This window comes from Macrobrachium rosenbergii, chromosome 36, assembly GCF_040412425.1.
Source record: "Macrobrachium rosenbergii isolate ZJJX-2024 chromosome 36, ASM4041242v1, whole genome shotgun sequence".
NCBI classification, from domain to species: Eukaryota; Metazoa; Arthropoda; class Malacostraca; order Decapoda; family Palaemonidae; genus Macrobrachium; species Macrobrachium rosenbergii.
This window is the reverse complement of record NC_089776.1, coordinates 18942919-18967827: the sequence shown is the minus strand read 5'-3', so window position 1 is coordinate 18967827 and position 24909 is coordinate 18942919. Positions and strand designations below refer to the sequence as shown.

Here is a 24909-nt window from a genome sequence, read left to right as displayed (position 1 = left end):
CCAATTATCTAATTAGATAAAAAAGCTTTAAATATGACCACACATCATCTAAAGCATTGAACTTCGATGAGATTAACCTACTTTGATAAATTTTGTGCTAAATGGGGTAGCATATCAAACTAAGCACAATCTAATATGCTTAATTCAGTTATGTAAAGAGCTATACAAGACATCCACAAGGCTACGCACAGTGCTATAGGGAATTTAATCTAAGTAATAAAAAAGCTTTCAAACACTCTTACACATCAGATTAAATGTAGCACCTTAACACATTCAGTCCGGGTAAGCACAATACTAAAAAATTTAATCTAATTGGATACAAAATTGTAAAATCTTTTTTAAGCTAAGCACAGCATTTGAACACATTCAGTCACATGGAATGCCGATCAGTAGGTTTACACTTCAGGATTGGTTCAACACTTACTATCTTGAATCCAGGACATAAAAAGTTGTGAGACAAACTCACCCATTAGGTTAAGCACATCACTAATGTGTTAAATCCAACTGATTCAAAGCTGTTAAATAGTCCTACAAATTTGGCTAAGCAAAGCATTTTAATAAGGTCACTTCAGTTAAATGAAAAGTTCTGTCACATGGCCAAGGTACTTCATCTGAGCTCTGTCAAAAGTGGACTTTAAGACGTTAACATTAGGGCAAACTTTCTGGAATCCTGTGAATAATGCGCAATGGTCGCTCAAATGTTTTTCCCAGGTGTCAGATACAATGAGAATATCATCAAGGTATCTATAAGTTTCCTCTGGGTCCTGGAGATCTCTTTGATCAATTGCTGGAATGTGGCTGGGGTATGACGTAAGTGAAAAGGAAGTCTCACATAGTCAAATGAACCAAAATGGATAACAAATGCAGATTAATTTAGCTTCTTAAGTAAGAGTATCTGACAACCTTTCAGTTTCACAAATTTTTGAGATAATCTCAAAAATTGGTCCAGTTGTGAACCCTTGTAACAAGGTAGCTAACTAGAAGCTGGTGAGTGAGATGGTGGGGTAACCACCCACTCGCTCAGTTAACAGCATCACTCCATTGGCAACAGGGTTAGAGGGAAAGAACTTGATAAACAATTTAGATTCGTGTACTAAGGAAATGCAATTTTAAACGTCTTTTTAGTTTCTACAAGAGTAAAATCTTAAGCCTTTTATACACAGACTCACTCCTCATGAGGAGAGCTTTCAGTCACATATTAGAGCTGGGAATGGACAACATTTCTACCAGCCTGTACATCATGGTATATGTGATGAGGATAACCAGGCCCAAGGAAATTAGAACTTTGGTTTTCCATGGAAATTGCACCATTTTTGTTTTCTCTTGCTGTGCTGCAATTAGAATGTACTATATTGCTGAGAGAAATTACAATAATTCCTGAATGACGAATCTTGAATGTATTATTCAGCTTCATGTGTGGTGGACCAAACTGATATCTTCTATCTTTTTGTTAGGCTTGTCTTCCATTCCCACCACTACTAACAGATGATGGTAGATTGGTTACTAGCCCTAAGGAAAAGGCTGAACTGCTTCATCAAGCTTTTGAAGCTAAGCTGTCAACTGAGGATGTTCCTCTTCTTGATACTTGTCATCCTGAATCTATTTTTTAAAAATTTGCATTTTGCTCTGGGGATGTTATGAAGATTCTTGAAAATCTTGAAAGCTGGGGTGGAGAAAATCCTGATAGTTTCTTCCTTTCATTTATAAAAATGTTTTTTGTGTGTTGTATCCCAAGATTAGTAAATTTTGTACATTTTTAGACAGCTTAGTATCTTTGTGGATGAGTGCAACCTTAATGAAACAGCACCTGTTCCAAAGAGTGACATATCTGAAGACTGCAGTAACTACCAGCCGATTTCTCCCTGTGTTCTTCATAATTGCAGATAAACTTATTTTTCAGCCATTTTACAAGTATGTGGAATCCAAAGAACTGCTAGTCAATATGCACATAGGAAACAATTAGGTACCTGTGATGCTCTTTTAGATTTGACATGCCATTTGTAAGAGATTCTTTATAAAGTTTTGAGTGCTTTTGAGTTAGTAAACATAAGGCACTTACAGTTTATATGTACTTCAGAATCTTGGAAGGATGGATATGTTTTAGGATTACTTCAAGAATTCCTTACAGGTAGGCAGCAGTAAGTTGCTGTTAATGGGATCTTTAGCAAACTAAAGTGTATTGAGTCTGGGGTTCCACAGGGTAGTATCCTTAGTCCATTGTTATTTTTAGTGTATATAAGTGATATGGTTGTTGGCCTGGAAAACAAGATTGTTCAGTATGCCGATGATGCTGTCCTTGTGGGTTTAGTAATGTCTCCACTTATTAGAAATGAAGCTGACCTTAGTCTCATTCATGACATGGAGTGGATTAGTGAATGGCATAGTTGCTGGGGAATGAGGCTAAACTCCAGTAAAACAAAAACACCATTGGTTAGTGGAGCTTGTACTGATTATCCAACCCATCCTCCCTTTCTGGTTGATTGAACTCTGATAAATGAGTTTAAAGTTTTAACTATACTTGGTGTAACTTTTGACTCACATCTTACTTTTGAGAAACATCTGATGAAAGTGTCAGCAAATGCCACACAGAGGTAAGGTATTGTACATAAGGCTTTGTATATTCTTAATGGTGATAAAATCAGTGCAATTTGTTTTAGATTTTTTGTCCATACTTTACTAGAATACAGTTTTCCAGTGTGGATGTCTGCCTATGCCAGAGTTTTATCTCTCTCAGACAGCTGGTCCCTGATCTTTCCCTGCCACGAGCAACCAGATTTGATGAACAGCGGAAACATTAAGCAGTAAATGTGCCTTACTGTCGAACTTCTGAGTTCCAGAAGTCCTTTATTCTTCACACCAATGGACTGTGGAATAGTCTCCCTGTGAATGTTGTGCAATTGGAGCCTCAAATGTTCAAGCAAAGAGTTGTATTTTATAATTTACTTATATTTTTATCTATTTATTTATTAATTTGTTAATTACTTTTTCATTTCTAGTAACTGGCCTCTTCTTTTTGGATTCTGTATTTCTGTACTTCCTATTACCATCTTTAAAAGTGAATATCATATTCTTTGGAAGTTTGAATATCAATTCAATGGCCCCTGTAGGCTTGTTCCATATGAATAGGAATAGGAAGACCAGCTTGAAAAGTACCAAAATCTGGATAAATTCTTTCACCTGACCCCTCCCTACCAAATGTCAGAGTTTAGAAGCTTTGTTTCATAGCTAAACTGCACCTGGCCCAACCAGCAAGCATACAACCATTGGCTGCTGGGTAGAAAAAAATAAAAAGAGGATAAAACACCAGTCATTTTTCATCTGACATTTTAGAAACCACATGCAGCAGGAAAGTTGGTCAAGGTTCTGAACCACTGGTGCTCAACCTGTTTACTACACAGCAGCTCACAGCTTTCTGTTCACCAATGCTGTACCCCTTAGCTGCATTTGGAGACGCCTTTTGATACAGTGACGACAAGCTCAACATTTAGAATTTTCTACCGTTCTCCTTATTTGGCAACTGATAAACCAAGTACTGGTCGTTAACATTCTTAAAGTGACTCTGGTCATTTTTTGCTGTCCCCATGCTAAGAGTTTCTAAACTGTCAGGCTTTGACTGCCACATCCGCTGATGTACCACCAGCACATGACTGGAGACTATCCACCATCTCTGCTGAGAGACAGACACAGGTAGTCCCCGGTTATCGGCGGGGTTCCATTCTGAGGGTGTGATGATAACCGAAAATCGCCGATAACCGAAAATCGGCGATTTTCGGGGCTTTTTCAGCGATTTTTGGGGCTTATCAGCACCGGAAAGCGCCAATTTTCGGTTATCGATGCCTCTGTTAGGTATGTATTGGTGCCAATACCCAATTATGGGCACCGATACGCGAAAATCGTCGATTTTCGGGGCCGAAAATTCCGATTTTCGTCATTAAACAAGCGCTGTAAAACCAGATCGCCGTTAACCGAGGACTGCCTGCATTTGTCAGATGCAATGGAAAAATTTTCCATAAATGAGATTTATGATAGGTGTCTATTAGGTAAAGTGGGCTACCTTCCAAAGTTGGTGTCCTTTAGCAGATCATAGTTTCAAGTCTACCTCCATGATAAGCTCTCTCTTTTTTTATTATAAGGCCTTCTGCTCAGCTCTTACAGGTCTCTTGCTGAGGCACTTAGACCTCCATGTCTTGGTAAGAGATCTCCATAGTCTCCAGGAGCATTACTCAACAAGTACATTCAGGCTTCCTGGGTGGCATGTGACTTGACTCATCCCCCATTGTCTGACACAGGTGCCATATGTGTCCCTGGGGTCTCTACAGACAGAGATGTTATTGTTAAGATTATCTCTGTGCACTGCAAAGAGTATCTTTACATTGTGAAGCACTTGAGTGGAAGGGGAACCTTCTCATTCTCCTTTGTTCCTGAGTTCCTAGCAAAACTGAGAGCCTGTCAGTCCCTGATGAGAATCCAACTCTTTTTCTATTACATCCCTTCTAGATTTTAAAGGTCAGAGTTTCTCAACTTTTTTACAGCTTTAGCCCCCTGTAAGCCAACTTGGGTTCTAGTGGCGCCCTGAGTTACCATATCTTGAGAAGTGGATAAAGCAATGGTTGAAGTTTATATTTAACTATGGACCCGAAATTCCTATTCAGCTAAAAATTGCTGTAATTCTTAACTTTGATAAAAATTTTATTTATAACACTCGCAAATATTCTCATGAAAATTAGAAATCCATTTATAGACCATACTAAGAAGCAGCTTGGAAAAATCTATGTAAATTTTCTTCGGTATATTGTGTGTTGTAACATGTGTCTTGATATTAAGTTATTCCCAATACAAATAATAATCACAAAGTAACAAAAGTATATGAATTTAACCTAAAAACTTCCTATGGCCCCCAATGTCTTATTTCTTCCTATTGACTTTGAAATTTTCTCATGGCTAGGGGGCCAGGTGTATAAACCATAGTGAGCAGCCCTGTTATAGATGACCACCTAGATGAGATGCTGCTGTGTCCAAGAACACTGTCTCCTTTGGTTTGGGAGGTCATCAAGTGGGCATACAAGCCATCGGATGAAGAAAACAACTCTATACCTTTGGTAAGAGCTCACTGAAGTCAAGGGGAATTGCCCCCTGCTTACCATGTAAGAGGAGCTTCTTGGTGTTAAATGTACAGAGGGCAAATGAGTCAAGAGGAGCTTCTCAGTTTCAAGGGTATAGAGAGCAATTGATGGCATCACCAAACCATCCTTACCTCTTTCTACCTGAGGGACATCCCACAAGTGCTGAGACTCTACATCCTTATAATCTGCAGTGGATGATCAACATGTTGTGTAGCTGCCCAAGCTCCACCCGACCAGGAGCCAAATGCATCTTGCTAAATGATGGTCTGATCCTATTCACTAAGGATCTTCCTATAACAGGACCTACAAAATTGGGTGATCCTGATATCTTCTGAAATGCAATTGCTCCATGATTGAGACTGGCTTCTCTTGAAACTGGGAAAAGCCCAATCTCCTACCCAAATGGCTTTGCCCTGGTGGCTAATTTAAGCAACCAATACAGTCTAAAGACCTGGGGTGTATCTTGTGAAGTTCAAGGGCATGGTGAACCCCTCATTTGTGCACCTGCCATTTCAGCCAGCAGAAGGAGAGGGAAACTGTCCTCCCTTGCTTGTTAACATAAATTGCATTGGCTGTGTTGTCACTCGTGAATACGGTCAAGTGTCCAATCAGCTACTTGTAGTGCTTAAAGTGCTATGCTAATCTTGGGAACTTAGATACATAGGTGAGATTCTTCTGAAGTCCAGACACTCAAGACAAATGAAGTGTTCAGGTGTGTACACTATTTTTCCTTCAATGTATCTGTGAACAGATGCACATCTGCTAAGGACTTCAACATATCTCCCACAGTGCAGCCCCTGTTACCTAACTGCCGAGTGAGATCATTCATCACTTCCCTGTTCAGCAGAAGAGGTGGTATTGGAGGATCAACAGCATATGACCAGTGTTGCCTCAGGCTTCAGTGAAATGAACACAGGTTCCCATGGGGAACAGGTTTCTCCATAGATGACAGGTAATGGAGGTTGATTTTCCAAAGGTAACTAGGTCACCATGGTTATATTAATTAGCATGTCCAAGTACTTCATCAGCAGTTCAAGTAATAGATCAAGCTTCTCCCTGTTTATCATGACCTTTTAGATCATTAAAAGTTGAGAGGCCAGTCTTGATACCAGAACTCATTCAGAGAATGTTTGAATCAGTTGATCATTGATGTGCTGTTGTTGATGGATCCAAAATGTATGGGCCCAGACAAAAACCCAATGTGCAAACATGGAATGTATGTTTCTGAGAGTCCTGATGATTGGGTATCTTAAAATATGCATTCCTTAGTTATCATAAACATAAATGTGCCCACTTTTCAAGAAGTCAATTCAGAACCTGGGGTTCTATTGTGAATGGAATTTGACGGACAAACTCATTCAGTGAGGATAAGTTGATGGCTGATATTCTCCAACCCCCTCTTGACTTCTCCAAGGAACAATGACTGTAGAAGCCTGGAGGACAGTCATATTCATCCTCCAGTGTGTCATTCTGATGCATTGTCTGTATCTCCCTAACAGAGAAAGAAATTTGGATGATCCTGGAGAACATCCTACGAGGAAAAGGACACAAGTCGTTGAAACGAATCTAGAGCCATCCAAAAATGAGACAAATTACCTTAGGCTCCATCCTTGTCACTGCCACATTGCCTGGTGGTGTGACAGGTATCCCAGTACTTGTAGCAATGAGAGAGAGAGAGAGGTAGAGAGAGATAGATAGAGAGAGAGAAAAGGATTGATGGCATCAGTGCCTTCTCTAATTCCTGAAGATTTGCTTACAGGTTGAAGCCTTGGTGGAAGACCTGAATGGTTGAAAGACTTCTGATTCTTCCCTGAGGAGCAAGAATGGTGGGAACCCAATCAAGGCTTGAAGGGGATCTGACCTTTGCTAAAGTCTGGTGTTGATGGCATACCCATCCAAAAAGGCTTGGATTAGTACCCTATATTTTTCTGCCACAGCTAAACCTTACTTTTTGGAAAGAGTAATGAGTAGCCCAGAATTGATGCACTCCTAAGTGCGAGATTGCTCTTGGCCATAACCTTGTGCAAGCAATGGCTGAGGCAGCTGGAAAGACAACGCAGACTCTGGGGCAAAACCCAAGGTGCACTTGATGGAGGACATCAGGTGCTTGAGGGGTAGCCCTGATTGTATCCCTAAGACTGCTGTGCTCACAAATGGACTCGGTGGCCTCACAATATTGCCTCTCCAACTCAGCTTGCATGGATTCTATGGCCAAGAGACCATCAAGTGAAGCAGAAATCAAGGCAGCATTAGTTCGATCTGCTACCAAAGTTGTGGGAGACACAGTGGCCTGACCCTGCCCATGTTTAGAGGATCGTGAAATATGTCCAGAATGTATCCCAGACTCAAAGTCACCCTTGTATCCTGAAAAAGAAGGTGAACCAGACAGACTGACCTAGTGCCCAATCAAGGGGAGAAGGAATGCATACTGCCTGTGGGAAGTAGTAACAAGTGGTGCACAGCCTGGGTTGACCTTTGGCCGTGCATGCTTCAACATGGACTTCAGTAGCAAACAGAAAAGGCTAGTACCATGCACAAGCGTGCAACCATTACAACCATGTTCACAGTGGTCATGAGATCAATCATGAGTATGTCCCAGGATGTACTGGGATAGTTCTGGAGAACTATGATGACCTTTAGCCTGGAGAAATGTGGACCTTTACTTTATATATTTCAGAAGAAACATCAGTCCCTTGACCTCCTAAACACTCTGACAAGGGATAAATCACTGCTGGTAGGACCAGGAAAGTCAAGTTGGTGAGGAAAATATGACTTTGCCACCTGCCAACCAAGATCCATGCTACCCTCTTTAATACTGAAGGTATATTTATGAAGGATCCTTTAGGAAGGCAGACAAGATACTGGAGGCTTCCAAGGCCTCACAGACCACCACTCACACCATCTTCAAAGTCAGAGATGACCAGGACCAGGACCAGGACCATGATGACAAGACTCAAGTCAGTGCCGTGCAGAAGTTCCCATACATGTGGCAACAGAAAGTATGCCACCACCTAACTGTATTGTGAATATACCACATAGGTTAGGAAAACCTGCCAAGAACTTCACCTTTAAATGCAACTGAAGAAAATCATTTATGCCCTATGCAAATTCTTCCCCGCCAACCAAAAAAGTCCATTTAAGACTGAAAAATAGACAGACACTCATAGAAGGATTTGAAGAAACAATACTTCCCAAATCATCTATGTACATGTAGATTTGTCTTTCTATGAAATACTCACAAGCCTCCTCTGATACCAAGGTCCCTACCCCACATCCTAGAATTCAAAGATTAAATACCCAAAATACATCTAAATAAACAAGAGGATGATCTCCATCGACAGGATAAAACTAATATATACCTAGAAGCTGGTAATAGCCCCCTCCCCTATTAACTTATCCATGTCCACTAATCAAATCCAACTTCCACACAAACTTAATCTGTGGCTGAACTCATCTCATGTAAAAAACAACTTAATACCCTTTCACCATCCTGTATAGTCAACTGCTGAGTTAGAATATAATGAGTTGTATATATTGTAATGTTCTGCTTTAAATACTTCTTTTGTACAATATTCTATTTATTTTTATTCCATTCATTTACAATCCTGTACCATGCGAGCATTCCAAAAGGCATCAGCCTCATAAAGATGTGGAATGGTTGCATATCCATCTTAAAATCTGCTACTTGCAATAGGTCAAATTACTTGTAAAATACCCGTGGTGACATATCGCTCCTTTGAGTAGGGAGACCTTTAACCCCTTGGCAGAAGCATGCATCCTTTGATGCACAAAAATGACATAAGGTGACTTCCAGTGCACGTTGTATGGTAATTCTTATTTCGTGCCGTGATTTTTTAATGAGTTTTGCTGGGAGAAAATTCAAATGACTGGTAAGGACCATAAATACCAATATGGGAACTCTTATGGCAACACTCACTTAGTTCAGTGTCTGGCTGGAATAACAGGCTTACCTGAGAATTCAAGAAGAAAGACGCTACAGCTGCCCCTTCTAGTACCTCTGGTGTAATATTTGCCCATGAATTTACTAAGGGAATGTTGCTATTTTTAGTTCTTATCTTTTACAATAAAATGATAACTGTAATTGCAATTTTGCAATATAAAGTAAAAAAAATATTACAAAAAAGTTATATAAATCGATAAAATTAGCTGGTATTTTTTTGAGTGTCTCATCAAAGAGGTCTTATACTGGATTAGAAATATTCACTTTCAGCTTCCTGTTGTAAGAAAATTTTTTCCATGTGCATTTACATATCTTTCTCTTTCCAATTATGTGTCTCTTTAAATTGGCTGACCTTAAAGTGTTCCCCATCAAGTGTTTTGCAAGGTTAGGCTTCTAAGCTTCCTTTTTAAACCCATGTTCAGTTGACAAGTTCGACAGCTAATCATGCAAGGCTCTTGCAGATATGTGCTTGTACATCACTCGCAATGTCTGTTGCCAAGTCCTGACTGGGTGCACAGTCGACCACCTGCAACTACATTTCCACCTACATGTCATTTCAAAATGTGTCATATCTCATGAATAAAGTCACTGATTTCCTAAAATTGTGTGTGTGACTTTCCTTTTGGGTTATCTACAGAGTTAGGGGAAGCTGGCTCATCATTTATATATATATATATATATATATATATATATATATATATATATATATATATATATATATATATATATGTATGTATATATTTATACATATGTGTGTGTTTTTGCATGTGTATATATATATATATATATATATATATATATATATATATATATATATATATATATATATATATATATGTATAATGTATATATATATATATATATATATATATATATATATATATATATATACATATATATATATATATATATATATATATATATATATATATATATATATATATATATATATATATATAATGACAAGCCAGCCTCGCTTAACCCTAGATAACTTAAAAGGAAAGCCATGCATAAAATTTTTGGAAATAAGTGACTTTATTTGTGGGATTTGACTCATTTTGAAATGACGTGGGTGGGAAAATGGTTTCCAGATGCATGTCGCACATACATATGTTACACCTACAGATTCAACATTTCTTTAGAAATGCTACGTGACGTGTTTTGCGGCCTAACTTCAGAAAACGTGGTAACCCGCAACCCTCTCTCTCTCTCTCTCTCTCTCTCTCTCTGGCACTCAACCCGCACATCTCTCTTCTCTCCAACACCATCCTCAAAATGGATACTCTAAGGAAACACAATCTTTCCTACATAAATAGATTTATTATCAAACAAACCCAACAAATAATGAATTAACAAAGAAAAGATTAAAATGCATTGTAAATGAATTATCAAGTCAAAACAGTCTAACTCAAGATTTAACCTTACTCTGGCTAAAAGCCTTTTTCACTCAAAACTCCCACACATTCCATCTTAGACATTATACGTCTAGTCTTAAAGTCAACCACATTGAAACAACCACTAAACTGCAAAGATTGCAGTGTCCTTTCTCTATCACCACAGCAACACCACAGACATCTGTCGAAAATGAAACAAACCGTAATCTCCCACAAATACAGTACACAAGTATATGACATAATAATGAAAATCTAAAATGCATGGTTAACCAATGTCAAATCAGAACACAATAAAATATAATACTAAAGTGACATAAATGACTATGTCCAATTCTCCCCACAAATTCATAAGTGTCTTGGATATGGTAAATTCACGAGTTCACAGTCCACACAAAAAAAAGAGAAGTCTGGATTTACCTTAACTGCCGGTTTCTAAGAGATCGAAACACACAAAGCCACGTCTGGACGATATCGCTCTCGCTTAGTTAATAATCAGTCAGACCTAACTTTTGGCACAATTAGACACACAAGCTCCATTTTTCTAATGCACGAACTTACGTACTTGCATACCAACTCGGTCGGCTGCCTCACATATCAGCGTCAATATTGTGTGTTCATCAAGCCAAAACAGCTGAAGCAATTGAAATATCTGCTGACTGCAGTGATTTTGCATCTCTGTCACCGTCCTAGTACCACTTTGTAGCATCTCTTTCCTTCATCACACTATGACTGAATATGCACAGTAAATTTAAAATGAAACACATTTCCCTATATACATACATAGAGCAAAAATTTAAATCTTATGCAGAAATTCAACTGTTTAAAAAAATCTAAGGCTTCCATTTAATCAATGATTTTTATTTTCGTTTTATTTTCTATCAAATAACGTAGAGTTTTATATGTTACTATCTGAATACCACAAAAACGCTGGACATACATATTTTTCACCAAGGATTAGTCACTTTAATACCTTGAAGTATTTCCACAATTGTTGATAAACAGACAGAACACTTTCTCTTCCACCGTGCAGCCTAAGAATGCAAGTGATTACTGTCCCAACGGAGGCATTTATGTTCAGTACGAGCAGCCTGTTTACAAAAGGTACGACTTCTCGCTTGATGGTTTTGCTTGTTCGCCTCACCCGTGGGTCCAAGCGAGACACGACGAAGGGAAGAGTAAGTAACAATCTTTATCTTACTGATACCTTCTTCCTTCGTGAATGAATCTTTCTTTTGCCTAATTGAATACCTCCGTCTCTTCAATGTATAACTGTATGTGACAGCTAACAACATAATTTTGAAGCAGCTTTCATGAAAGTTCAAAATGTTAAGCGTTTTGAGGCTCTTTTTGTTTTAGAGGCAATGTAGGGTTCCAGAAGTTAATGGAACTACAAGTGAGATGATGTAGTGCAAAAGTGAAAATGCAATTGAGCTATCCACCTGGGTATGTTTGGCATGTCTGGGTGAGGCAAAGTTTTTGAATGAATGGACAATAGAGGTAACAGACAACCGTAAGATTTATAAGGCATAACCATGGGAAAGTTTATGATTGGACTTTTAGAAAGTAGGGCAGTTGACAGAGGGATTAATAGGCTATAGACAAGGAAAGGTGTGCGTGGATCAACTGTTTGTTAGGAAATCGTCATGTGGGAAGTCGGGAAGTAAAGGGAGTATTCTATATGTGTCATACTTGGACCTAGATAAAGCTTATGGCAGAATAAGTTGGCGAGACGAAAAGAAAGATTTTGTGATGGGAGAAAAGTATATGATAGAATTTGTAGGAGGGAGAATGACTGGTGTAAATGGGTCTGAAACAAAAATATGTTATGTTTCTGAGGCTATTAATAACTTTTTGGACGGAGCTATTAAATTAGTCTGTGAAAATGCAAGTAGATTAAATTGCAGGATTGTGGGATAAAAAAAAATGTGTTGTGAATAGGATACAAACTAGCTGATGTTTGTTGATGGGACAATGTTTATTGGAGGTATTGAAGATAAACTGTAGAGATTGCTAAAAAAAGTTTGAAAGTGGTCGCAAGGTGAAAAACTGAGAGTAAATGTGACTTAGAATAGTATTATAAGAGCACAGGAAAACCAAGAAGGTAGAGCAATGACTGTTTGTTTGGAAGAAGGAAAAATTGAAGCAACAGATTCTTGTCAGAGTTTCGTAGTAAACAGACCAGATAAAGGTAGAATGAGAGAAGAGGTAAGTCATAGAATAGTTAAAGCATTCAAAGTAGAAGGAATTGTGCAAATAAGGAAGATGAAACATGCAGTGTCCTTAGTAACCAACTCTGTCTTTATAAGAGCAAAGGGCGGATGCTAAACACAAATGAAAGTAAAGAGATTGATACTGTAGAGTTTGAAGTTTGCATAGTATGTCATAAAAACAACTGAAAAGTTGAGAAATGCGGGATACCTACAAGAAATATTTGGAAGGAAGAGGACAGGGAGACCTAGGAAAGACTGTGTAGGAGTGAAGGAGGTATTGGAAAGGAGGGCCCCAACATCAAGGAGGCGAGAGAATATATGCAATGTAGAGCTAAATGGTAAAGTTTACATAGGGCATTCGACGTACTGCTGTCGAACCTTTTATTTAGGTGCGAACAGAAACTTATTTTTAGGAAGTCTTTGAAACAGGGCTTTCATACATGATTTGCTAATTGAAATATATGAACGTCGCAGTGATTCTTGTTTCCTCTTAGGGAACATCCCTATCAAGGAAAAAGACTCTCTCTCTCTCTCTCTCTCTCTCTCTCTCTCTCTCTCTCTCTCTCTCTCTCTATATATATATATATATATATATATATATATATATATATATATATATATATATATATATATATATATATATATATATAAATATATATATAGATAGATAGATATAGATATACAGTAGATATAGATAATGTAAACAGATATTCTTTCCTCTTCTCAACTTAATCACTTGTTGCAGTCACAGTTTTTCATGAAATTTTTCAAGTGTTTTTAACTCACTGAACTGATCATCTCATAATTTGTTTTGGTAGATATATACTAATATATATATATATATATATATATATATATATATATATATATATATATATATATATATATATATATATATCAAGAAAAGAATGGCATCGGTCCATAAACACTAGCCAGAACGAAGACAAAGCCTAGTTGGTTAGATAACTGACTCACCACCAATAGGTCCTGATTCAAATTCCAGATGGGATGGGATGCCACTGCATCAAATTTTACTGGGTAATTATTGGCCTTAGCAAGGAATTCTGTAGTTAATAGGTTGAACTCAACATAGAAAATGGTATGGGGTTAGCTAACTGATCCCAAATCTAGAGAGTGGAAAAGGTATAATATGGTATATGGTGAAATCCATCTTTTTATCTCTTTCAGCTTGTAAGATGGTTATTATGTACGACACGGACTATCAGGGAGAGGATTCTGCTTATTCAAATCACCCTGGAACTTACTACGAAGCCTTGCAGCAGTGCATGAATTACAACTGCATCGGGATGATCTGCAGAAAATATATAGGTGAGAAAAATTTATCATCAAATTGCCATCAATAAACATAGGTAATACTTACGTTATGTTATGCCTTTTAAGATCAGTATAAAACGGTACTCAGTTTTGATTTTCAGTTATAATGTCATTTAGACAACAAATTGGCCAATATATCATTAAAAGCAGAGAATCGTTTCATCTACATTTAACCTTTCCGCTGTTGTCGTCATTCGCAGACACATGCTGGCTGAAGCTCAATTCGCAATTCACGTCATCAACACAACCCATATACTCGGTCGATCTTCTATACTGGTACACTACTTGCGAATAGGTTGGCCTAGGAAATTTAGGCTTTTTCTGCTACAGGATTAGCATTAACGCTGGGAGACAAAATGCTACTCTTGACACTTTCCTTGAAAGATCAACGAGTTTGATATCACCAGAGTAAGATTTCAATGAAGAGAATATATTAGAATTCGATTTTTATGTTAAGAGCCTCACCTTTCACTTCAGGACTCAAGTTGTGAGGCATGTTGATGCCGTCCGGAGTGGTTGTTTAAGACTGTACTGCTCTGCAGTTACTTTGTAAGTTTATATAAGTTTAGAGTTTTTTCTTATTTTTGTATTAATTTTTAGGAACTAAGCCTAAAGTGTGCGGCATAATTTTCTGATGCCTTTTGTATATATTCCTTCCTCAGCATGAAGGTCTCAGTTTACGACTCTTCAAAAAGTACGAAACAAACACCTCTGCAATTATTAATGAACCTACATTAAAGCAGTGATGCTAAAATGAAATAAACTTGTGAATTACAATAACGACGGATTTCAGTAAGCCAGCTTTATTCATCTGTTTCTAAAGCGAAAGAAAAAGCAAAATCTAGCAAGGAAGGGACATTCACGGTACCTAGGAGATCCTTGGCATCAAGTTATATATCCAACCTTGACTTGTTGGTTTGGTGTTATTGGTGGCCGAACTAACGTTAAGCCTTAGGCCTATTTATCCAAGTTTATTAACCAACTAAATGAACTAATAAATCACACAAAAAATAACAAATCTATTCTGTTATTACAATCTTATACTTAAAGACACATGGAAAAGATCCCAAAGCTTACAGAAGAAAAAATATCAGGAAGAATCATATACTGGGGTAAAATATTTCTAGAATTTCCATTGGGAACCAGTTTAGGAAAATGTGGCAGAGATTTTGCGTAGTTACAGGAATTCTTAAAACTCCACTAAGACATGCTATTATGCTTGATAATGTAAGTCACAATATCTGAAAAAGTACTATTAGGAAAGCAATATGGAAGAGTTATCAGTATCAGAGGTCTAACTATCCTTTTCCTCATAATAAAACATCTTACGGAAATATCTACAGTGATTTTGAAATAACTAAGGACACACATTACTCCATAAGTTAGTTTAATAGATTATACCACATATCTAGAGAGCTGGGACTTCAATAGGTTTAAGAAAAAAGGGGAAGAAATGAGTGAAGCGTGTGCACAAAGGGATGAAACAACATAAGCTGGAGAATGAGGTTGAATTTTTCAAATATTCAGGTACAGTGACATTCAGTGTTGGTTCTCTTGAGATGGAAGCAAATGAAAGACTAACGGAGACATATCGAACAATGAGCTTGCTTGATAAGATTTGGGAATAAAATAACTGAAATTGCATAAAAAGTAAGATTTTATATTGGCCTGTGTTCCCTAATTTTCAACTCTGTTAAGGAATAAAACATTATTACCAAAGAAGTATCAATGTAAAGTCTACATTTTGTACTGACCGCTTTTCCGGTGTCCAAGTCTCTTTCTCCCTCTTATATGTACCTATAGGTGTTAGTAAGCTTTTAAAAATGACAGAAAAGGCGTTCATGCTAACAGAAGTGGTAAAAGTGACTCTGCTGATATGTTACTTAGAAATAAAACTAAATATGAACGCGAGTTCCAGTATGCTGGTTGAAGACAAGCGATTTTCATTGAGGTTAAGCATCCCTGTCTTACTTCATTTTTTCAAAATTTTCCCTTTCACATATTGCTATCTCTACCCGTATATTTACTGTGCCATTCCCCCGTTTGTATATTACTTTTACCACAACTGTCTGTTTGCCTGTCTGTCGATTTTGAAAAACACGCATGTTCACGAGACATTATGCTCATTATGCTTTCTCTAGAACATCAACCCCTAAACTCTTTGCTTGATTCTCAAATCTAATTTCTGCAAAATGAAATCTTCGTGTCTACCGTCTTCTGCTGAACACAAAAAAACAATCTAGTTCATTGTCTCCAGAAGCCGTGTCTTGTGGAAGTGAGACATGTCCTTAAAACTAATATTAATCAATGAACAACAGGTGCAAAAACAATGCTGGGGCAACGGTTGGAAATCTCGTACTTCACCAAGCATGCCATAAAGGTCCATCCCAGGGATTTTTTTTCCAATGACAGGTTGTGGATGAATAAATATAATTTATTTGCACTGTTGTCAATTTTTTTTCGTGGCCGTTGCAGAGCTACAACATGAACATTAGGACAACATTGTCTTAAAACGCTAGTAATTGTCACATCTCCAACTTGCAGCAGCATACCAGTGGGATAAAGATAAAATCCCATATCTCACACCAGCGCACCAGAAGTCTCACACAAAGATCTTTTAAACAATGCATTAAATACTCTCGCAGAAGCTCTCTCGACATATTCCATGGGCATATCCAAGAAGGGGCTACTAGATATTATCCCCACCTCCAGTTGACGTTAAATAATCGCATTATTTACATCAAACAATTTTGCTTCATCAATCCATGTTCATTTAAAATCAAGGGACGTATACATACAAGTTAACTCTTTCAGATGGCCACCTTTATCACTCCTTGGGAATGCCCATAAAATCCATGGAAAACTCTCAGGATCTATAAATCTTAACAAGTTGAGTTAATCATTAACATTTTGTTAACAGTGTCTGAAATACTGTGTAAATCTTTCGTGCACACATGTGAATACGCTTTAAAATAGGAAATATGTATAGAAAATTAATTTCTTCTCTGTTTACCATAGTGTATGTTTGTATGCTCCATTGCTCATGCATTTATTCGTCGTTCTCGAAACGAATGATACGTAATAAGTTTTGAATCAAGTTATTAATAAGCCATATGATAATAAGTATCCGTCGGCAAATAACTGAAATGAAGTAGATTCTTTATAAATTAAGGACATTCTATTTAGGTTGACTAGCAGGCATACACGAAAATATAGCAGTTCATAACAAGCAGAAATATATCATTCAATGTGGCGATGATACATCTAACAAATTATGTTTTCTATCAGTTATATAATAGTTTTCCGGATGATACTCAGAAGCAAAGAAAAATCAGTGATTATTCTATATTTACTTCTCCAAAATGTATTAATCAAACGTACGAGTAACGACACATAATAGTAACGAGAATGATGATAATTACGTATTATGATCAGAATCAAAACACCTGTTCACAAGCAGGTTTGCCTGCATTGAGAAACATCGTGTTACTTCTTGAAGCACTTCAGTTCAGTACTTAAAAAGCTCGCTACTTGTGCAGCCAGTTAGGAGTCCTTTCTTTAGGGCTACCTTTAAAAAGGGGAATCCTGGGCACGTCTGGTAAGGAGGCCTTTCTTTGGGTCTGCCTTCCCCTTAATTCCCTAGGACTCTGCCCGACCAGGTGGTCTGCCTCCCCAAGAGAGCCAGGATACTTCATCCAGCTGGAAGCCATTTTTCCATGGCTGCCTTTTATAGGTGGGAGGATACACACCTGGACAGCATTCTCCAGAGGATTCCTAAAATGGCTACCGTGAGGATGACTTTCATGGGAAGTCACGCCTAGGGAAAGAGCTGCAGAGCCCCTCAAGGGTGAGGCCCTTTCCTTGTACTGCTTCCTGGCTTCGTAGGAGCCCTGCCTCCTTCCTGGGAATCTAGCCCCAGAGAAGGGCATCCCTGCTGGGGTGCCCTGTTGTCATCTGGTAAAGCACTCCCGGGAAGGTCTAGTGGTGGCATCTCTCCTTGAACAGAGCCTCCACTAGCATTTGCCAAAGGTTCGTTCTCCAATTACGGTTGTTAACATACTTCTAACCTGTTTGTGATGTGCGTGTGGTAAGTTGCCGAACTGCTAATGACAACAGACACCATGGAAAGGAGTCAGCAGAAGCAGAAGCTAGGAGGAGATTCCAAAGCTTAGCAGAAGAAGGAAAGAAAGGCACAGAAAATACCTATTGCATAGTTCCTAGTGTCAAGAGGAAATGTTGGAAGAGGGTGACTATAGGGAGTTGCAAAAATTTCAGAATAGAATGAAAAACTCTCCCTTTGATTTCTGCGGTGAGCAGCTAAAATAGTACCTTCAGAAACGAGAGAGAGAGAGAGAGAGAGAGAGAGAGAGAGAGAGAGAGAGAGAGAGTAGCCATCTTGAGGCCAATTTGCACAGAGAAGAGAATCGAGAAGCGAGGTAAAAGCGTAGTCACTGTCCAGATTCAGCCCTACCGAGGAGGGAGAGAAAAGCTGGGTTTCCCAAACGCAAAACATATTCCCCAAATAGAAACGAATAAGTCTTGCATCAAGTTTAACGAACGAGCCAAAAAGAGAAGTCAGTGAGTCTACACAGCGTGCACAAATTTTTACGTGTAATTTAGCCATTTGTGTATGAGGTCTTTCCCGGACAAGTTTGAAGAAACATGATCTCCCAAAATACGGATAGAAGTCAGAGGCTCCATTAAATTTTCACTAAAATAATAGTCGAAGAGCTGCCTGGGAGGGGAGACGGAGAAATAGGTCAAATCTATGTCTAGGAGCCATCGAGTTTGACTGAGCTGCGTGATCTTCATCTGAATTCATCACTAAAAAATAACTTTTAATTACGATTTGATACAGATAGAATAAAAAACCAGAATCATTGTGTATACATCTTCGAGGGCATAAACAAGTATCAATAGACTCCTTTTCTATTACTTTTAATTTTACGCTTACAACTTCAAAAAATGTCATCGCGTAATATTTTGATTATAAACTGTTCATTTCAGTTTCCTCTCTAAACACACACAATCTTCGAAGCAACCAGTATTGAATTTTTGAAGTTGCATGAGCAGTTTCAAAGAAACACGAATAACTGAAAGGTTTCTATCAATACTGCCTTTGCAGAGAGAGAGAGAGAGAGATGTCACTTCTATGCCGTCGGAGTTGTTTGAACGAGAGTTTTGTTTTTCTTACCAACATACCTCTCTTGTTTTATTCGGTCACTCTCCTCTCTCAGCATTCATTATTTCACAGAAGTCGCCAGAACAGCAAAACTCTTAAATCGTTGTTAATAGTTTTATCAGCTGCAGTAATAGAAACAGCAGTGGCCAAGATGCAACCCTATAGTTGGAAAAGCGAGATGCTACAATTTATGTGGCTAATAATGAAAAAAGAACTCATTAATATTTTCTTATTATTGGGAACTGTAATTTTGCTGTCAGGTATAACTTCCAAGAAATACCAAATAATAAAAACCCTGTTGTCCTCGAACACAGGATCAACAGGGCTCTAACCTTACCTGTTATTTTTCGAAAGTGGCTGCTATGTCCGGGCCATTCTTTCCTCCATAGTATTTTCTAATACCATAGCTATTTTTCCATTAGATTCAGAAAGCTTCTTAAAGATCATGTCAACAAGGCATAGCGGACTTTCATGTCAGATTTCCAAAGAGCTATTCTAAATATCTGGAAAATCGAGGAAGGGAGCTAATGTAGAAGAAACTTCGAATTTATTTTGTAATCGATTCCGTTGCCCTCGTAGGTGTACTCTGTTTACTGACCTCATAAGGAGCTGTCACGGCGTCTGATAACGGCTGGTCGTGGTTAGTTGACTGAGGCTCTAAAATGGAGCTTTAAGCAGCAAGCCCCCTTTATGGCAAAGCCTGCCCTTTTGCAGATGTTACGCACATCTTCATTGGATAGAAATATCTCTTTATCACCTCCTTGGGCTCGGTCGATATAGAGTGTTTTTTCCAGGCATTTCTCCCAAACCAATAATATTACAACTTGAATAAGCTAGTGAAGGCTAAAGTATCTTGGGATTCACTATTCTACATAACCAAGAATATGTGCAATTGTCAGTGCAAACATTATGCCAAATAGTATATTGCAAGCTGCTGAAATCCTTCCAGGATGCCCTGTGTTAGTGTAATAAATGGACATTGACTAAAACCTCCATGAACAACATGAACTCTAAAAAGAGATTTTTACGTTTCAATGTTATTTTTCCATCAAGAAACCTATTAACTTACTTAGATCAGCTCTGACTTCTATATTACTATCGAGTAATTCTCGTGAGCACTGAATCACTGATAGATTATTAGGTTTGAAGAGCTACTGAGCATGCGCAAATTTATGGTACGTATGAAGCAGAATATGCGCTGGTAATAGCACTTGAAACTTTCTTTGCATGAAAATGGCCATTATTAACTTGAAATTAATTTTAAAACACCTGTATGGTATTGCAATATGTTGAACATTTAAAATATCTAATATTTACAATCAATATGAAAATTGTGGAGTTGTCTTGCACAGATGAAAATCAAATGGGTAACCAGCAAAACGTTATCATGACTGATCACGTATTTTGTTTTTCGCTCCAAACGATAAACCGAAATCTTTCTTTCTTTTATAAGTAACTAACAAACCAACCTGCAGGCCTTGCTCTCTCTCTCTCTCTCTCTCTCTCTCTCTCTCTCTCTCTCTCTCTCTCTCTCTCTCTCTAGCAGGTACACAAGAATCGTTTATTTTATGTGTAACTTTCGAATTGAAATTAAACAATTTGTTTGCAACTGTGATATTAGCTTTTCTCTATAGGTAAACAAAACATCTCATTTCCTTTCCGCGCACAGACAGAATCAGCGCTGGTTCCTGTGAACATATCTGGAGTAGCGTGTAGGATATCTTGCTTGGGGTCGATGAATTAGTATCTATAATTTAACAGATTGTAATTAATTTCACAATTTTGAGTAATTGTATTTTTATTTATAATCTAACATAAAGCGCAGAGAACAATTGCATCTAAAATTGTAATTTCCTAATTAAAATCAATCAAATTACAAGTACCTCCTGAAAATTGTATTAATGTAATATTATTTACTAATTATATATATCAGAAAAAGTCTAGTATGTTCAGTTCTACCTGATAAAGGGCATACTAGTACTTCTTATGTGATGGTTGTTCATCATTCTGCTACCAGAGGAAAAGTGTGAAAAAAAAAGCAGTTTTCGAAGACAATGATTCATCAAAGGTCAGTAATTCAGACCAGTGTCTTCCTGGCCTTCAAGACGTAGTATTAATTTCTCTCGATAGAATGAAGTTGCTCATCTTAATGAAGAAGAAATAAATTTGGGGAGTGTTAAACTCATGAGTATCAACTTTGTGTGAAAGGTGGTGTCACTAACGAAAAGATATACAATAAGATTTCTTATTGGCTGAAACACTTAAAAATACAACACCCTGTGTGTATTCAGTGCAATGTGACCGGGTGTAATGCAGAGCTTATGACTATAAAGTTAACTTAAAAAAATCTAGATTACATTAATAAGTTTGCTGACAGGGAAAGCTGACATGGACAACAGGAAAAGAAATGCTTTAAAGGAAATTGTGACGATTCTTGATTTCTTCATAAAGACCCTGGGAAAAGCTGAAAGAGAGGTTACTTCCCCAAAGTTGGATAAGTTATTCTTGGTTTAAAACAATCCCTATAAGAATTACAGGAATCTCACCTACTAAAAAAATATCTGCAGTCCTTAAAAAAGTGATATCATTTATGAAAGATACTGAATCTCAATCCTTGATAACAGAAGGAAGAATGGGAGCAGCTGGCCAAGAGCAGATATGATTAAAAGCGAGAAGAAGAATTATGTTTACACACGGATTAATTGGAGTTGAACGAAGTCTTGAAGGAATATGTCATTAGAAGTGCTTAGTGTAGCTTGTACTTTTTTCCCTTCTAACAGGGTCAGGTAAACTTCTGAGAGAGAATTTCTGGTGATCAAGGTCAATAGAAATAATCAACTTCAAGATCTGTAACCACAGTAGTGCGAGTAATTAACTGTAAAAGTAACTAACTGTAACGTCGAAAGCCTGTATGAAAAGAAGAACATTCGTGTAAAACCAAATAAAATATCACAGGTCCATTTGCCTGACCGCCTAATGGAGCGTGTTTGGAAATTGCTTGTGACAAAGATTGCCATTTTAGTTCGATCTTCGTCTGTCAAGTAACTCTAACTGCAATCTCAAGTGATACTTGATATGAGTCGTTATTATTAAAATTGTGATTGTGTGAATAGTGAATTAACTTCAGCCCAGTTCGTTCTCAGCGGGCAAGACGGTGTTTCTTTCAGTCACGACAGCAAGCAAACCTTTCCTTCTCGATCGTGAGAATCGAAGGATTAGAGTTAGGTTCGGTATATAGATGGCTGGCGACGTCTCAAAATAAGCCGCATGCACTGTGGTCTAAGATATTCCCTTGGGAGGGGGTGGGGAAATGGGGCGGGGGTGAGGGCTTTTAGGCTTTTAGGTCCAGTGGGCATTAATAATTTGACTGTGATAGTTCCTCCTGGTGCGAAGTAGTTGGATAACTAGTTTCTTTAAGCAAATATTCGTGTATATATATGTATGTATATATATATATATATATATATATATATATATATATATATATATATATATATATATATATATATGTGTGTGTGTGTGTGTGTGTGTGTGTGTGTGTGTGTGTGTGTGTGTGTGTGTGTGTAACAGAACGATTCTGGTTCAAATCTAGTGCCTCAGGGTAGGGTACACTGAATATTATCAATATTTTAGGTGGAGATGCATATATATATATATATATATATATATATATATATATATATATATATATATATATATATATATATATATATATTTTGTGTGTGTGTGTGCGCACAACAAATCTACCTCCGGCTTAAGGAAGTTTAGATTCTTCTGTAATTTCTTGTGTGACCTCGCTAGCAAGACGTAAATTCAAATGAGTCACAAAGCACAAAATGAATTAACTATTGTGTTCAGCGAAAAAAAAAAATAAGAATAATGATAATAATAACAATAAGGTTCATGGGCATCCTGTGGAAGAGTCTTATTATGATGAGAGTTTAAAAAATCTTCGATTGGCCTTGATGGGTCAGAAATTTTAAGGTGAAAGGCGACCAACTAGTTTATCATCGACGCAATAGATCGGGGTTACTCTGCATTTATCGGACTACGTCACAGGAAAAGATTTCTTTTCTGCGGTAAACATTGTAAAAATATATGAAAAAGACATCTGAACTTTTATTTGTTAGAAAACGAAACTTTCTTGAAACTGGTCAACTCACAGTTCAAACGCCAATAAAGAAAAAAAAATCGTATTAAGTGTATCTTTTGGGATCGGAGAAAACGAATAGGTTTTTCTATGAATAAATCAGGTCTCAAATAGTACCCAAGCAATGTAACCCCATGATACCACATCCACCCTTACGATGGAAAGCATCGTTGCCCGTGAGAGATCTAAGGAAGTTGGCACTGGCGTAGTTTGTATATATTGAACTCGGAGGATTATGGAAAGCCTTTTATTATGAGCATTAATGGCCGCCCTTATCATTGTTGACCTTAGGCCCTGTCCACACTAGCGGGCATGCCCGTCGGGCACTTCCAGCTGTTTATATTTTCTCTCGCTTCTGAAGCAGTGTTACCAGACAATCGCATCGTTCTGGCTCCATACTCGGTCGGTCAGTATAATGGAACGGTTATGGGAACAGTGTTTCCCCATCGGGCAGTGCCCGCTAGTGTGGACAGGACCTTAGAATACCCAAGGAGTGTGGAACCAGCGTTGTTAGCAAATAAAAATTCAGAGGTGTGAAAGGCTTTCATTATGAACTTGGCAGGGCGCAGAATGAATGCAGATTTTTGGGGCTTGAGTTTTTAGTTCTCTGTAAAAGAAAACTATTGTGGCGGCTTTGTCTGTCCGTCCGCACTTTTTCTGTCGGCCCTGAGATCTTAAAAACTACTGAGGATAGAGGGCTGCAAATTGGTATGTTAATCATCCACCCTCCAGTCATCAAACATACCAAATTGCAGCCCTCCAGCCACAATAGTTTTGATTTTATTTAAGGTTAAAGTTAACCATAATCGTGCTTCCGGCAACGATATAGGACAAGCCATCACCGGGGCATGTTTAAAGTTTCGTGGGCCGCGGCTCATACAGCGTTATATCGAGACCACCGAAAGATAGGCCTATTTTTGGTGGCGCATTTTTTAATTATTTACTTCTGGGACTATCCTTACACTGACACTTTATTAATGTTTCCTATCAACGGCTCCAACAAGCTACGTCATCTCACCCCGTCGCTGCCGTGTTGCGCTCAGGAAATTACTGTTAGTGAACTTTTTTATTCACTCAGTCAAATGAACTTTCGTCCATGAAAAAGTTGTGATGCAAAGCGTCTGGAAAATACTCATCATTTTAAGGTCTACACGTAAAAGTGCAAAAACATTCAGAAAAATTGGCGTGATTTATGCTGAAACCAGTATGTATATATATATATATATATATATATATATATATATATATATATGTGTGTGTGTATATATATATATATATATATATATATATATATATATATATACACACACACACATTTATATATATACATATTGATTGTGTTATTGCCTTGGAATGGACTATAGGACATGACTGGCTGTGTATTATTTGATAAATTGTGTGTCAGTAGTGAAGCTGGGTCATTATGTGGTGTCATTGATATGTCTGCTCTGTCTACTGTAATAAATGTGTTAATGTTTGAACTATTTGCTCTATTAGAACTGTATGGTGTGGAAGTGACGGGTAAAGAGTTTGATAATTTAGCCATTTCCCTCT

The 24909-nt window shown here is 37.7% G+C and overlaps 1 protein-coding gene across 2 annotated transcripts in view; it reads left to right on the top strand.

The window, feature by feature from the left end:
- LOC136825001 (uncharacterized) overlaps positions 1 to 14815 on the top strand; it is a 41712-nt gene extending 26897 nt beyond the window's left edge. For both annotated transcript variants that reach the window (XM_067080998.1, XM_067080997.1), the window contains 3 exons: positions 11509 to 11653; positions 13877 to 14017; positions 14224 to 14815. In XM_067080998.1, coding sequence (XP_066937099.1) covers positions 11509 to 11653; positions 13877 to 14017; positions 14224 to 14318 — 381 coding nt within the window. In that variant the 3' untranslated portion in view covers positions 14319 to 14815. The remainder of the gene's footprint in view (positions 1 to 11508; positions 11654 to 13876; positions 14018 to 14223) is intronic.
- Positions 14816 to 24909: the final 10094 nt, after the last annotated feature.